This window comes from Protomyctophum bolini, assembly GCF_963924005.1.
Source record: "Protomyctophum bolini genome assembly, chromosome: 10".
NCBI lineage: Eukaryota > Metazoa > Chordata > Actinopteri > Myctophiformes > Myctophidae > Protomyctophum > Protomyctophum bolini.
Genome location: NC_137871.1, coordinates 24,180,661 through 24,197,781, shown reverse-complemented (window position 1 = coordinate 24,197,781; position 17,121 = coordinate 24,180,661). Strand labels below are relative to the sequence as shown.

The 17,121-nt window shown below is 40.9% G+C and overlaps 1 protein-coding gene across 2 annotated transcripts in view; it reads left to right on the top strand.

Moving 5' to 3' along the window:
* Positions 1 to 17,121, top strand: part of LOC308323114 (ecto-NOX disulfide-thiol exchanger 2-like) — a 144,864-nt gene that overhangs the window by 24,390 nt on the left and 103,353 nt on the right. Inside the window, exon 3 of one of the 2 annotated variants that reach the window (XM_080774736.1) lies at positions 837 to 915. In XM_080774736.1, coding sequence (XP_080630862.1) covers positions 882 to 915 — 34 coding nt within the window. In that variant the 5' untranslated portion in view covers positions 837 to 881. Of the gene's footprint in view, positions 1 to 836; positions 916 to 10,228; positions 10,366 to 17,121 lie in introns of those variants that run through there. The other variant, XM_080774737.1, reaches the window with a different exon arrangement.

The window sequence follows — 17,121 nt, the reverse complement described above, 5'->3', positions numbered from 1 at the left end:
CCAGGGTAATTTAGTGCACCGTAAAAAGCGAATTGTCATTTCTCATCCATATCCCTGACATTCAGCAACGAGAAAAACACCTCAAGTGCTTCGTTCAGTTGAGAACCAATATTGTGATTAACTAGAAATGCACTCTCTGTTGAGGTGCCAATTTGTGCTTTGCACACAAGTACTGCTACTAACTAATGTCTATTATAATTGCTGTTCTAAATCCTTTAGAGTTTAGACCCATTCTTTTGAAACTTACTATAGTTACGTCACCATCAACGGCCAATAACGGACCACCATTCTTACCCTGACATACATACATACATACATACATACATACATACATACATGCACGCTCTGCTTGCAAGTAATTAAACACACGCTTTGGAATACAAATAGCTGAAAGGGCATGTGAGCTTGAGATTTTCAGTATTTTTGGAAAATGTTTAGAAAATTGATGACTACGTCCAATGAATGATCATTGTATTAATAATGCAAGTTTGAGTGTTGATAATGCTAATGCTAGTTTGGGGGTTCATAATGCTAAATTGAGTGTTAATGATCTTAGTTTAAGTGTTAATGCAGTTTTGGCTCAGATGAGCTTGAAGATTAATTACATTCTCACTGACTTGTCTTCCTCTATTCAAGACAGAAAAAGGACTTGTACTGTGTCCTGTATTACCTTGTCCTCTCAGTATCCTTGAGAAGGCGACAGAATAGATAAGTTGGGATTCCAGTGTTATGGAGGTTGAGTTTCTGTTGTGGTTCGGTGTGTGTTTCTAAAAGACAATCAATAGAGACTGATGAGACCTTTGTCATCCTTGTTGTTGTTTTCCAAAAAAAAACAGGATTTGCTGAGCTGAGAACCCACATGGTGAAGCCGCAACTGTAAGATGTACAAAGACTACAGATCAGGCAGAGTCTCAGGTAAGAAACGTGTGTGTGTGTGTGTGTGTGTGTGTGTGTGTGTGTGTGTGTGTGCGCGCGCGCGGTATTCTATAGCACTGGAGGCGGTCTTTCCCATGACTGGTGGAGTGTAGAGATTTCACAGCACAAAGAGGATTTGCTGGTAACATTGCTGCTTTGCACCTGATAACGGTGCCATTGTCCACTGCAGAAGGTATTTTCTGTTGTCTGAAGAGAGTTTTCTCACCTTACCATAACCACATGAACCCTATTTTCTGGGGCAAACATTCAGCCAGATTTTCAATTTCACGTATTGAGTATGATTTTTTGTCTATGAGATTTGGTGTAGATGGAAAAAGGAGTGGATCTATATAGAGCCCTGGGGGACCCCAGTGAACCAAGTACAGGGTTTAAGGGGTCAACCCCCCTCTCAAGCTGCCTTACTCTCTTACAGCACTACCTCAGCAGCATTATTTTATTTTCATCACGTTTGTGTTTCATGCGTTTAGCGTTTAGTATACATTAATATACTGTGTGTTTGTGTGTGTGTGTGTGTGTGTGTGTGGGGGGGGGGGGGGGGGGATAATATAATGACTCAGGATTATAATTAGGTATAATGTCTGTGTGGAGGCTAGACCTGACGTGTCAAATCAGTCACACAGAGAGAGACAGAAGGACCAAGAGAAATGAGCACAAGAATAGAAATTGAATGGTGTAAGATGAATGGAGTGGTGAGACAAGAGGGGAGATGGGAGGGGAATGAAAGAGGCTCATTTTCTTGCTGGGCTTCAGCTGATGAGCGTGTCCTCTCCTATTACTCTGTCTCATGCAGTGCTGTGTGCAGGTCGCTCAGGTGATAATGAATGCTCTTTCTGAGCCCTGGTACCTCTGTGCCTCCCACCCACCCGCCCAGGCTGCTCTGCCTGTGTCTCATCTGTCCTACAGATTGTCCAATGGTCTGCTCTATTTGCTTGCAATGGTTTTTACATTATCCAACAATCACAGCTCAGCTTTGTAGCACTGTACTTTTGCATGTGCTCAATTTTTAGCTTGTTAAGTTATGAAGATGTCACATCTCTCTCTCACTCTCTGTCCCCATCTGTTTCTTTGCCTGTTTATTCACTGAACTTTGCCTTATTCAGAAGGTGGCCTGTGTCATTCTTGCAGCCAACAACTCTGACTTAATTATAGTAGAGGGAGAGAAATTCAACATCACCCTCTTAATTGGTGAGTGTTCGAAGTGGAGGAAAGGGCAGAAGGTGCTCGGCCTAATCCAAAATGTTGTCAGTTGTGGCTGGTATGAGAATATTGTTCCAGAGTGAGTGATGCTACTAAATATCAATTGTTTTGCTGTATAATTACAGGTAGCGATGTTCTATGCTCTATCGACTCGCACTTAGAATGTGCACATGAGTGTTCCTGTCATGTTTTCCTTAAAGCTCCTGTTCACAACTTTACTTAATCTAACGTGTCTATTAGAACAAAGTAAACTCTGCATTATGATTTCATCCTCACCCGCTCCTAAAGTTCTCACCAACTTAGAATTCTGCTCCCACTGTATATATTCCATCTCACAGAAGCTATTTCTATGATCGCTAAGAATAATGCATGACTGTTCCCTGATATCCTGGTAAGGCTCATCATAAAATTATCGTAGGGGGATCACTAGGGCGGCAGTGACTCAGGAGCTAGACACACATGCAGCAGAATGCAAGTGGTATTAAGGTCCGCAACACTGTGAAACATCAACATATTTTCCTCCGTGAAAATGTCAGTCCATGGGAGGAGCACTGCTCCCAACAGAGCGTTGGGGAGAACTCGCTAATGCTCTGGACCAGAGCTACTTCCAACTAGGGAGTTACCAGTTCGTGTATTCGTACATGACGCCACTCTGTTAATGAGGTGTGTCTCTGGTCAGGGATTCACCGCAGCCTTCCATGTCCACATCATCATCATTGGGGAAGAGATGTTGAAATAAGAATGCAAGAGGAAACGCAAAGCAAGGTTAGGTTAATTTAATCAGAACTAAATGGATTAAAAGAAATGGAGGTCACAGGTCGCCGGAATGAACGAAGAAGCCACAGGTTCCCACCATCCTGCGCACAGAACGCTCTGCCCGCTATGCTGTCTTACACTTCACACGGGTCAGTGGAGTTAATGAAACACCTCTGACCTTCAACACGTGACATTTCTCACTCCTGTCTGAGCTGTAACTGAATCATTCATTGATCTCCAAAATGAACCATACCAAATACCACTGCAGTGTTTTTAAACTGAGCAGAACCTTTAAATATCATCTCTTGTACTGTCTGCAGGTCTCACAGAGCGGCTTCCTGAAACCTCTTGTTTGATGCGAACGGACAGTATGATGTATACCATTATGCCAGGCTAGTTTATTTAATTTAATACACAGAGGCAATTTATCGTGCTTTACATTAGGCATGAAAGGCATTTTAAATATAAATCACGTTATGCAAAAGAAATCTAGTCTAGTGGAGATAAGCCATGGTTGGGTATAGTTCTTGTTTCGACTTGAATTCTCCATCTTGTTTTTTTTAAGATAATAGGCTGACTTCATCATCATAACCTATTTAAACTGAGTACAATTGAGGGGACGAAATACAAAATCAACAATATACATTTAAATACAGCAATATCAAATAATATATGACGACAGAACGTACTCAAAAACTAAAAGAACTATAACAGATAGACGGAAAATGTATCAAAACACGTACATTGTTAAACAAAGTGCTAGAAACACTTTCCCTGAATTGACCTAAGGAAGGCAGTGATCTGATTTTAGGGACTTCTGGATCTCGTTCCAATCAAATGGAGCACTGACAGAGAATGCTGCTTTGACTACGTCTGAGTTAGCAAATGGAACATTGAGGCTCAGGAAGTCACTTGTGCGCGTCTGATAGGGACTCTGATTCTGATCCAGCATACGTAGATGTAAGAGGGGACCATTCCTGACATGGCTTTGAAAATAAACACTTTATGTAGTTTTAAAATGTATATCTGAATCAATTATAATAACACAAAGATTTCTGGCTTGGCCTTTGGCCTTCAAAGACAGGGAGGTAAGGTGAGCACTAACTTTAAAGGAGAATTTCATGCTAGAAGGCTTTCTTACCTTTATTTGTAGTTGTTACGTCCCCAACAAGGGCAGGGGTCACGAGCCATGGCCAAAGCATTTCTGGGGGTTGAGAACCCCTGAATCAGACAGTGATGGCCTATATATGGGGTGTTTTATACCATTAACCATTTAGGGCGGGAACCCCTTTTGGTGTTTTAAGCATTATGTCGTACTTTAGCTATTGAAAAATAGCAGATCTACAAGCTCATAGTGCGGCACTGAGGGCCGCGCTACGAGCTTGTAGATCTGCTATTTTTTTTAATCGTGAAAATGTGAACGTTTTTAACTCAAATCTTTGCTTCTGGGGTGGGCCCTGGAACAACATATTTTCAGATGGGGGTCGACGGCCTAGTTTTTGGGGTCCTTGACATGAAAATGTTTGAGAAAGACTGATATAGAAACATAGGTTTTTATGAAAACTGTCAGGATTTTGATTGAAGGCATTAGTAGAATCGTCCTCAGGTCTAAATGGGTTAAAAAGGACCTAAAGACGACTCCAGACGTTCTTGGGCCTCCTACGGGTGTATTTATGAAGACATTTTGGGAACAATAAGTGTTGAACCCTAGGGTCCTAGCCTGATTGAGGCAGTCCACTCAGAGAGTGGGCTGGATCCAGGCTATTAGCCTACCATTTGTGGGCATGTCGGCAGGAGGACATTGATATATAACCGATTCTACCAGCTCGCAATGTCTTGCAATGCACTCATTTGGTGTTGAAGAAAAAAGGAGGTGGGGCTTAGTATATAGACCACTGTGGGAAAACCTTCCAATGGAGTTGAGTTTAAGTGGAGGAGGTACCATACTGTTTTTGGCTAGTGGCAGTGTAGACTAAATAATTGGTGCAGTCCATGCAACGTTTTGACAGATCATCTCCAGACAATGCCAAGATGAACGGCCATATGTGCACTCACTGCAAAATCCTGAGATTTTCATTTATACTAACTCCCAAGTAAAGCTAGTAACTTATTTTACTATAGTGTTTCGAAGACATTGTTACGCAAGGGGAGGCTTGATTTACGTTTTTCCTTCTGAGCACGCCCACAAGGGAAGCGACTTACAGTATGAAACTATAATTTATTTTCAATGACAGGCGAGCAGGCAGGTAGGGAGGTGCAGACAAATATAAGACAATATTTTTGTTGATGTTAGAGAAAATGGATTGACTAGAGTTTCTCAAAAAGTGAATTTAACTTTTCACCATTACGGCATTCTTTTTTTCTTGATTTATTTTTTTAGATTCTGTTTATCTTTACTTGTTTTTGCATAATGTGTTGGAAGGCCATGTTAAGATGAACATGCTGAATGACTCCTGACTCTCAAGGCCTTTATTAAAATGCTATGCAGCCATGATGTGAAGTTACCCCCATGAGGTTTGGGTCAAATTTACTGTGCAGTAATTGAATTTGAATAATTCATGGGCTATTTCTCTGTTATAAACAAAATCATGACAATACAGTACTTCAGATGAGAGAGTGTCTGTTCTATGTACTTTTCTTTCATTAATATGTGAAACTGGAATGAGCTGGGCAGCTGGCTGACATCCAATTAGACCGCTTTTTGTAAACATTCCTGTCTGATGTGATTAAAGGGCATCTGTCGACGTTTCTGAAAATTACTCTTTTTGGCTTCAACTTTGAAGGAAGTGGGTAAAATGTTCCAGTCAGAACACTGCTATGATTTATTTCACCCCCCTTTAAAGCCAGGCAGTTTATTTGACTAAAGAGGACTGTATGCCTAATGTTAACTTACAACAGTACTCCTGCTCACCTTAAAAGCATACGAAGGTTGCTTTCATCTACTGAGGCATAAGTGAAATTACTGTTTGATTTCAATGTTTTGCCAGACTGAGCAGAACAAATAAATTAAATAATTGTTGGGATATCTAAATTGAATAAGAGCATGCACTGGCTGTTATTAATTACGCTGACTGAGGGAATAGGATTCACCTTGGAAAGCATTCATTTAATAAGACCTTTCTGATGAAAAAACAACTGACTATTATCCTCATCCTCACAGGAACTGGCTATCCATTAGACTAAATGGAGGTCCGTGGACTCTGTTCAGCTGTGTAACTGGTGGTGCCAGGCTGTTATTGGACCTGGGTCATCACATCCTTCTTGTAAATGTCGGTTTTTAAGATTGACTTTAAGACTTTTAAATTTTTAAGATTTACTTTATTGTGTGTTTTATTTTTATTTCAGAGTGTCCAAGACAGATACACTTGCAGTGATGAGGAAGTGCAGTGAAGTGCAGAATATGTGCCTGGGTCATTGGCACATTTCCCCTGCATCAACTTAGACCTGATTAATACTAATTTCATATCCGAATAAATAGCTAATCTACAACACGTCACACTGCAGTGACACAATGTGACCTAAACAATTTAACAGAGACACTCACCTCTAGACATGAACTGTCTGCTGTAACCAAGACCTTGGTTGAACCCCAGTTGTCAGAGGAAGATTAAAATAGGACACCAAATTATTATTTTTGGCTGAATTGTGTTACGTTGACAAGGTGCTGTGTCATTAGTCCGACGGCTCAATTATTCCGATTTCCGACGGTGTGTTGGGCCGACTCGTGCATTACTAACCCTTATCCTAACGCAAAGCCACGTAGTCAGACTAATGGGATGTCACTCAGAGTTATGGGCAGTCTTTGTTGACAAAGCCTTTCCAAGCTCCTGCAGCACAATGCAAGCTGGAAAACAGTTTAGGCAAACGTTAGTTAGTTTCCTAAAAATTGTACATTGTTGCCAGATTATTCTGCCAAACGTTTGCTGAATATCTCTCTCTCTTGTTGCATCCATATTTTAATGGTGTATTATAGTGCTCTTATTGATGGATTGAGATTACTTTACTTACTATGACAGACTAACAGTTTGATGCCATGAAGTTGCCTCATCAGTGTTTCTTTCTTTCTTTGTCCTTTTTTTATCTCTCTGTTGATACTGCGGATGCACTAAACAACATTTTGTTGTATGTCTCATACAGTGACAATAAAGATCTTATCTTATCCAGCTGAATCTTAACAAGAAGATAAAGCTATTTATATCATGTCAACATCAACCTATAGTATGCACAATGCGCTCTCCCTCTTCTTTAGTGTTGCTTTAAGATTTCTGTTTGAAACATCCTCCACGTACAGCTGTCAGAAAACATGCATGTCCATGAAATTAGTCAAATGACTGCAGTGATTGAGTAAGCAACATTACTGCTCTGTCAGCATCAGATGCCTTTTTTATTTATCTAATTCAATCAAAGCTGTTTAAAAATCAATGCTGAAAATATTTATGGGCGTGGAATGGATGGAAGACACAATAATGCTATTGTCCTAATTTCACTTTTGACTCGACACAACATGAATCTGTTGAAATGTCTCAGTGGTTTGGCCTTTGAGTGAATGTATTTGTTTTAAAACATTGCTTAGGTTAGGGCATAGGGCTAGTATTGTGCTTAAATTCAGTCCTTGTCTGTGTAATCACATGTTACTATACAGTCTGCTTACTCTCCTCACAGAACCTTATCTATCTCATATATCCTCCTCCTCTTTTTATATCGCATTCATATCATTCACACACTCCCCATAAAACAAATAGGCCAACTTGAGACAAAGGTTTCCATAATGAATCACGGAGGGATCAAATGAAACAATCTCTGCAGTGGCACACTGCTACAGTATGTGACATTAAGTCCAACAGTATAGCAGAATCAGAACCTTTCTTTTGAAGTTTAGTAGTTTGTTTTGGATCAGCTGGATCAATGAAGTGTCCTTCTTGTCCAGAACCAATTCTGAGCCAGTAACCAGAACCTTGTGACCCTTTTTTGGGCATGTCATTATAGGCGAAGAATTAACACACACACACACACACACACACACACACACACACACACACACACACACACACACACACACACACACACTCTCTCACACACACATACACACACACACACACACACACACAGTATATTTATGTGTTTTCTCATGGAATGGTATGCCTAAACATGGAGGTATAATACCCATTGGCTTTATTTTCATTGGGTAATAACTAATACGTTTTTATGGCTCTCCACATTGATCAGCAAATGTGCAGTATACAGTCGATGTAGTGTTTTCTACACACACAGCCTGCCTGTGTAGAAGATGAGTGTGGGCAGAGGGAGAGTGACGATTGACGAAGCTACTAGTTTTTCATTGTGGTTATCATCAAGCAGAAAAATACATGATTACATTGTTAAACTCCAATTTGGTTCAGGGCCAGCCGGCCAGGGCTTCTTTTTAAATTGCCATAGTTGTTGAAAATTAAAGTAGATATGAACTAGAGTAATTTAGACTATAGGGTAATCCTATTATATTTATTTATTTTAGATTGCTAGTCTGTCTGAGATGTGTTCATATGAAATATAATATAGGCCTATACAATAGGCTACATCTGATATCTGCAGGCATCTGCAATCTGCATTCTGCATGTCTGGCATTGATCTTCTCTATACTTCTTCCCCTCCAGCTGGCAACACACAGAATGTCACTTTTTAAGTTTTGTACGTTTTTTAACATAATTACCTGCTATGAATTAGTTAGAATTACAGTAGGCCTATCTGGATTCTCTCTCTCTCTCTCTCTCTCTCTCTCTCTCTCTCTCTCTCTCTGTGTCTCTGTCTGTGCGGTTTTCCAAGCTGTTAGTTTTGGAGATTTCATTCAGTTTTGTGGGAATAAAACTTGCTTGGATTGTGTACTATAGTGAAGTCTATAGCTACACCAATAGGGCCAGTGCATAGGGAGGAGTTTCACTCAGAACGGGTTATATACTGCATGTGGAGACATATACCATTGTAGATGTAAAATTAAATAAACACTGTATGGTTTGGGTGTCAGATGACAAAATAACATAACCGTGATCCACAACAGTAATGGCTCTACTCTGCCCTGTCCATTTTTATACTCTAACTTGTCCATTCCACCACGGGCCGTCAGAATTATGCTTCCATTGTAGCCTTGCAGTGCGTTGACTGTCGGCGATATCAAATAAATAATACATGCTGTATGGTTTCTTTGATTTGGGTGTCGGCTGACAAAATATCATAACCTTCAGCAACATTCCCAAACACATGTATGCTCTGCTCTCTACCTGTCCTCAAACGAGCATGATTATTTACTGCGGAGAGAACACATGTTTGACTGATCACTCGTGGTATTTTCCCCTCTCCCTGGTTCCATACGGATATGTCCACATGTCTTCTCGTCAAGTAAGATGTAAACATTGAGAACTGTTTTGATGTGAGGAGAGGCGGCTATAATATAATATAATAATAATAATACCACCGTCGATCCAGAGCCATATAGAAGAGTTGTGATAGTAGAGAGATGGAAGATGGTGTACTGCAGTGACAGTGTACACACCAGCATCACTGACAAGCAAATTTACGAACTACAGACTTTCAGCCAAGTATAGCCTACAGTAGCATCCTACTAGCCTACATATAGGCAGAAAGATGGCGCCCAAATCCTACCGAACACGTCACTATGCTCCCCCCTATAGGGTTCCCAAACTTTTCAGGCTGCAAACCCCTAAAATAATCCACAGATAAACATGGTGAAAATGGCTGAACTACAAGCTCACGATGCATCTGGGGACCCCCCCCAAAATTATTTAGAGATCCCCCTGGGGGTTTTTTTGGAACCCCTGCTTGGGGCCCTATACACATGTTCTTTGTGTGGAGGGGGGGGGGAGGGAGAGGGGGAGAGAGAGGGAGAGGGGGAGAGAGAGAGAGAGAGAGAGAGAGAGAGACTCCTGCAAAAGGTGTTGGCAGGTATGCCTGGAGTGTATATGGCCTATATCTTATATGAAGTGCGAGTGCCACATAAGTTAATAAAGATTACATACATTCTTGATAATTCATCATGTCTCTGACATTGAGGGGAGACCGAGTTTGCCGGCTACTGCATGCATGGCTAGTCCTGGCCTGAATGTGGGTGTCTGTCCGTCAGTAGCCAATGGCTACTGACGGACAGACACCCACATTCAGGCCAGGCTGCAGGCAGATCATTTCCCTTCGTCCATTTAGCTCAGTTGTGAACTCGCGCTGAGTCGCGCACATGCACCCGTGCACCACGTCGTGCGCGTGTGAGTCTTTCCACAGCTAAAAAAGGTCCCACCTCGACCGCCCTCCTCTCACTGCAGCCCAGTCTGCGGAGCGGAGAGGACTGACTGAAGAACACTCCTTTCTCCTTCCAAACGGATTTTTGTTACGTTTCTCTCTTCTACACAAGAGGATAGGATCACATTACAACTCGCCTTGCTGCGTGGACAATGTTTCTCTTGCAATACACAGGTACCCGCTTCAAGTTTGTATCCTGCTTCCATCCATCCGATAATATAAAACCGGTTACGGTTATGATATTTTCTGTTCTGTCTTCTTCTCCGTCATATGAACATTAATTAGATGATGATTTGTAATACAATGATCAAAAACGCGCTGCTGCTCCGAGCTCCGGTGTCGCTGCGGGCTTCCTTCAACGGAGCGCTGAATTGTTAGTTAGTCTGTAGACATTGTTTTTCTCTCTACATGTGTTGTGTTTTACTAGTTGATTTAACACCATAAGAAGGTTTAGTCTGTATAGGCTATTATTCGTTGGGCGGTTGGTTGGTTTCAGAGGAGCCTCTGCTCTATCCAGTCGGAATCTCTCATGTTTTCTTATACCTCCCCTCCGTAGAGACTCCGTGTAATTCAAACCGAACGTAGGCTATTATGATTACAAACTTGTAAATGATTGAGTTCTGACTTGTATACACGTATCGTATCCTGTATATGAAGTAAGAGGAGTAGAGGACAAGTGCAGTGTGCGGAATGTCTGGGGGGGGAAACCCTACCGCAGCTTTTTACCGATTGAAGTTTAAAATATGGAACTCTGCGCTATAGTGTAGTCAGTGTCTCATTAGGCAAAAATAACATTCTAAGCGATCGCTTTTTTCGACGAATCGGTGTGTAGAGGGAAAGGGAGTGTGCCAAATGATTTAGCCATAGCCTATACTGGCGGACTCTAGTCAAATAACTAAGTAGGATAAGTGTTAGGCTGTAACTACTGGATTGTGCACAATTAATTCAGTCGTTAACTTCAAATTGAGCCAGGCAAATGCGAATCACATCGTAATATAATATAGGATAGCGTGCTGTGGTTGCTGCTGTGAGAAACCAAGTAACTGTTTTTAGATTTCGGTAAACAGCTCTGTTTTAAATGGACCCTTGTAGCTCCTCAAATTGTGTCATTGTTCATGTTCCAGAATAGCTCTTCTGGTTAATTTAAAAGGGTAATTCAGTATTTTTAAGAATAATACGTTTGACCCATATTGCTAGTAGAATACAATGTAATTACACTTACAGGTTCTTCCAAGTAAGTTAAATATTATAGTTGGATTCCATTTTCCAAAGGAAACGCCACTATAGCATTTTAAGATGAGGATACTAATACACAATACATTGATACCTTTGATTGATTGAATACTTTAATACCAGTTTGCAGAAAAAAGCACAGGAAAGTATAGTTCAATACAAGGTCTGCTATAGGATTTAGAACCCACAAAAGCCTATGGCTTTTTTCCACCCACTTTATAACTGTGAATGGTTTTGTTGGTGACAGAGTGGATAATTTCCATCTCCTCCCTTTCCCCACTGATCAATGGACAGGGCATCTTGAGATTGCTTTTAATGGGCGAGAGTTACAAAAGAAGCAAGATTAGAGACTGTAGCCTATATGATTATAATACCAATGTATGCATTGCTGAAGGTCTGTTGTTGACACTGTACATAATATTCATACTCACCATATAGCGACTCTGCACATAATCCATTGATATATTCACTGGTGCAAAAATTCATGCATATATCAACCGGTGATATTGTGATAAACTGTATGTTATATGCTTTTATGTAGGTTATGCAGTGTGTATAACCTGCTGTTTCTGCTATGACACCTGCATTTATCACTGCGGATCGATTAAGGTGTATCCTGTCTTATCGAAAGAGAGAGAGAGAGACAGACAGAGGGGGGAGGGGGGGGGTGGTTGGGGGGGTTTATGATTTTAGCTCACTTTGACTGTTAGTACTTCTATAATATAAATGAAGGCAATACCAAATTATTTGTGGAATATTGTAGATGAGAATATGAGATTTGGCAGGTAGTGAGAGTCTTTATTTTAATTGGGTTAGTTTGCGGGGTTTTCAACGATTCATCAGCCAGTGGGTTTCTTGTAGCAATGAATATGGGGAGGAGAGAACAGTCTTAATGACATGTGAAAACATGAGTCACAGATGAAGGAAGTTGCCTCTCTGTGGGAACCTCTGGTAGACTGTTTAGGAGTGGAGGATTCAGGAGTCACACTGATAAAAGGCTAGGTCTAATTAACCTTAAAGAGTCTTCCCCCCCTAATCACGCAGTCTGATTTGTTTTTGAGGGGCGCTAGCCCCTCCTATACATAGGTCTGATCTTTTTTTTGTTTAACAAACACTCAAAACACACCCATCTGTATCTCTTCCACACCGACTCTGAAATTGCTACCCAAAGTGTGGCTGTGAGACTGTGACGGTGTCACCCCCCCCCCCCAATCAAATCCATTTAGATTCTTGCTTTTCCCCAGATGCATTAAAAACAAATTGACCAGTATAAATCACATCGGGCACTGTGCAATCCAAAGGCCTTACAGTTTGGTGAGGTGCCTTTCTGTGGCTTCAATCTGCTCTGCTGTCCATGCAGTTTGAGCTTGTGGCCATTTGCTACTGTTGCTGTCAAGGGCCAGAGGGAGTTGTTGGATTAATGGCATTGACTCCTGCCTAGGGAACCTAGTTACAAAGTTTATGGTGTTTCATTGACTATTTTTATTCCGTTTTGAAACTAGGGAATTCTAGTTTAATAGCATGATTAAATTGTGGTCTGTCTCAAGGTATTGTGTGTTGGCTAATTTCCTTGTTTGTTTGAGAGTGTATGGGCCGACCCTTTAAGGGAATGATCATCAGGCTGCCCAAAAGACAAAATTAACTTTGAGATCAAAAAGGTCAAGGTCAATTTCACATGGTCAAAATGAGGGATGGGCATATTTTCATGAAACTTCCTTGTAATTACTAGATCAGTAGCTACTAGCTACCTAGCTGGATCAGAATGTTTTCATTTAAAGTATTTTCATTATAGTATATACTAGACCGGTTGGCACTGGCCTACTTGGAACGATGCAAGTTGGAAATGCAAGCCCCACCCAGTTATTACTTAATAATAACTGTAATTCGTTTTCGTATGTCGCTGTTTGATGTGTATGTGCCGTGCCAGCGTATGACGCAATGACTACTTGTGCATGATATGGCAGTGGTGTCAGAATAAATACATGTATACATAGGGGCATTACCTTTAATCCTCCCGACACTAAAACATATCGTCATTACGTCACCATCGAAAACCAATTACACCCTGGCATTGGGTCCTTTAATCCACATCTTTATTACGTCATCATTGAGAGCTAGTTGTACCAGTTATACCCTGACGTCATATGCTGCTACGATACATATGCATCAAACGGGGCATACGCAAAGTAATCACAGTACAGTATACCGCTAATCAACTTACAAATTACATATACATAGAGGCATTTCCTTTAATCCACCCGACACTGATCGACATATACGTCACCATCGAAAGCCGTCAACTCATCCATATTAATTACAACATTACGTAATTGATTGTTGTTAATTACGTAACGAAAGAATGAATGTGAAATGCTTAAATAAAATCACCTTCATGTTCCTTCATGTTCTTCAACAGAAGAACATGAAGTAATTCGTGTTCTTCTTTCACAGATAAGCTGAGCCTACTTATGTGTAACAAGCAATTAGGCACTCGACAGAGTGCAGTTCTAGTTACTTGCGCAAGCAGAGCGCGCAAGTAATCGTTTCGCTTGGTCTCTTCGAAGTGAAGACAAGTTTTCTTCAACGGTAAATCTGTGCCTGGTTTGCTGGGACTAGTTACAACATTACGTCATCCTTGAGAGAGTACATGGTGTGTATATGACGTAATGTTGTAACTTGTAACTTGTAACTTGTAACAACTTTTTGGAACCAAGTAACCACAGTATACTGCTAATCAAATTACAACTACATACTCTGTATGTAGTTGTAACTAGAACAACTACATACAGTCTGTGCCTGGTTTGCTGGGACTAGTTACAAGTTACAAGTTACAACATTACGTCATATACACACCATGTACTCTCTCAAGGATGACGTAATGTTGTAACTAGTCCCAGCAAACCAGGCACAGATTTACCGTTGAAGAAAACTTGTCTTCACTTTTTGGAACCAAGTAACCACAGTATACTGCTAATCAAATTACAACTACATACTCTGTATGTAGTTGTAACTAGAACAACTACATACAGTCTGTGCCTGGTTTGCTGGGACTAGTTACAAGTTACAAGTTACAACATTACGTCATATACACACCATGTACTCTCTCAAGGATGATGTAATGTTGTAACTAGTCCCAGCAAACCAGGCACAGATTTACCGTTGAAGAAAACTTGTCTTCACTTTTTGGAACCAAGTAACCACAGTATACTGCTAATCAAATTACAACTACATACTCTGTATGTAGTTACTTGCGCAAGCAGAGCGCGCAAGTAATCGTTTCGCTTGGTCTCTTCGAAGTGAAGCCAAGTTTTCTTCAACCGTAAGTCTGTGCCTGGTTTGCTGGGACCAGTTACAACATTACGTCATCCTTGAGAGAGTACATGGTGTGTATATGACGTAATGTTACAAGTTACAAGTTACAACATTACGTCATATACACACCATGTACTCTCTCAAGGATGACGTAATGTTGTAACTGGTCCCAGCAAACCAGGCACAGACTTACGGTTGAAAAAAACTTGGCTTCACTTTTTGGAACCAAGTAACCACAGTATACTGCTAATCAAATTACAACTACATACTCTGTATGTAGTTGTAATGTGATTTTTAATTTGTAAATCTGTGCCTGGTCTGCTGGGAACAGACTACACAGATGACCATATCTCTTACGTCATCACTGAGAGCTAGTCATACATATACACACACCATGTACTCTGGTCCCAGTTCTCAACGATGACGTAATGTTGTAACTGGTCCCAGCAAACCAGGCACAGACTTACGGTTGAAAAAAACTTGGCTTCACTTTTTGGAACCAAGTAACCACGGTATACTGCTAATCAAATTACAACTACAGATTTCGGAAGTATTTTAGATCATGTATATTTCAACAAATTTGAAAGTATTATTACAGAAATTGAAGTTAGAGACACATATTACTCTGATCATGATTTAGTATTAATATCACTATAGTACAAAATGAAATACATTTAAAACAATTGACAATTTACAATAAGTAATAAAATAATTATACTGTATAATATATTTTAATTCAGTTTATATACCTTTTTTTTCATCACATATCAATGATTCATTTTTCTGTAAAAAAGTAGTTAGGTAGCAAATAGTTACACGTAATGATTATACATTTCAAACGTTCCTTCACAGAGATACTGAGATGTGATACTTTCCAGCGGTCGAAAGTACTTGCGCGCTCTGCTTGCGCACTAGTAGGCCATTTGTGGCCTACTAGTGTGCAACAAGCAAGTATGCACTCGGCAGAGTGCAGTTCTAGTTATGTCTGTGTCTATTTTATGCCCATATATGGACTATTATTTGTCATGCATGCCAAAATATGGAGTCTATGCAGATGTCACAACAACATTGTGATGTCAGAACAGGCCAGCTCCATATATGGAGATATAGGGGTGATCAGGTCTAGAGCCTGCATGGGCAGAGGCTTTTGTGCTGGTTCTGGACAACCGGCTATCCGACGGACTCGGCACCTGGCACTGCACTCCCTGTGTGAGACGCGTGCGTCGATGGGGCGAACGGTTCTCTACGTGGATTACAGATAGGTTGTTTGTCTCTTTGGCAGTACATAGTGGTTCCACCATTAAGGTTCAGCCTTCAGGGATTTTCCTCATTGCAAGCTGTGTTGTCCATTGCTGAGGATCTCTGTAACAGTTAATTGATGCTGCCACCTATACAACTTTCCTCTGTCTTTCCTGATTGAGTCCTCTTTGTGGGCCTTGGAGTATTTTCTTTGCTTCCCTTCAAAGGACGTTTTTGAAAATGTGATGAAAATAGAACTAGCCTATGTTTATCCCTCACCTCCAGGCATGTCTCTTGTTTCATAATTAGACTCAATCCAGCACACTTGCATCAGCTATGTTGTTCAAGAAGGAAGCCCATGGCGATTGAATACACATGGACAGGATTTAGGGATAGTAGAGCAGTTTATACAGTGCAGGTGTTTTGTCATCACGTCACCACACATAAGAACAACAGCCATTAAGCATTACGCAGACATTTCCAACACTCCTAGCAGGAACAGTTGTGTTTGTTTCAGAAGGATTACTTTTTACAAGACCCTCTCCATCTGCTGTGCTGATGTTGTAGACTGTGAAGCACGGTAATACATTGATTAAGATGCTCTCATTGGTTTAACACTACGGTCAAATCTCCTGTGGTTGGCTAATGAAAGTGAATGATTCCTGTTTCGGTCTGCTTCTTGTGTTCAGTTGTCTGATCCTGCCAGCAACCCCCCAAGTCATTCAGCAGATAACTGAGTTTTACTAGTGAAGCTAGGATCTGTTAAGTGGAAGAAGTGTGTGTGTATTCGTGTGGTTGTGTGATCCCTGGGAGCATCAACAGTGGTAGTTGCAGCAGTTCAGCCAGCCATGTGGTTTAAAGCTGTGGAAAAGAGCCTGGCAGACAGGAAACGTCTATGGATCAACTGTGGGGCTCTCGGGACTCTCAACCACCTGACTGGCAGAGCGCTTTGTTTCTAATCACTTTGAACATAAGGAACCATGCAAGGCCCTTGAAATTGGAGCTAAGGAGTCTGCGGCAGCGAGCGCAGGAAGTAGGCGGAGGAGAAAAGCGTTAGACTTATTCTCAGTTTGCTCGATAATAGGGAATAAGGCCAGATTGAAGCTGCAGAGCTTCTAAGTTAACCCCTGCTGACAGTCCCTCTGA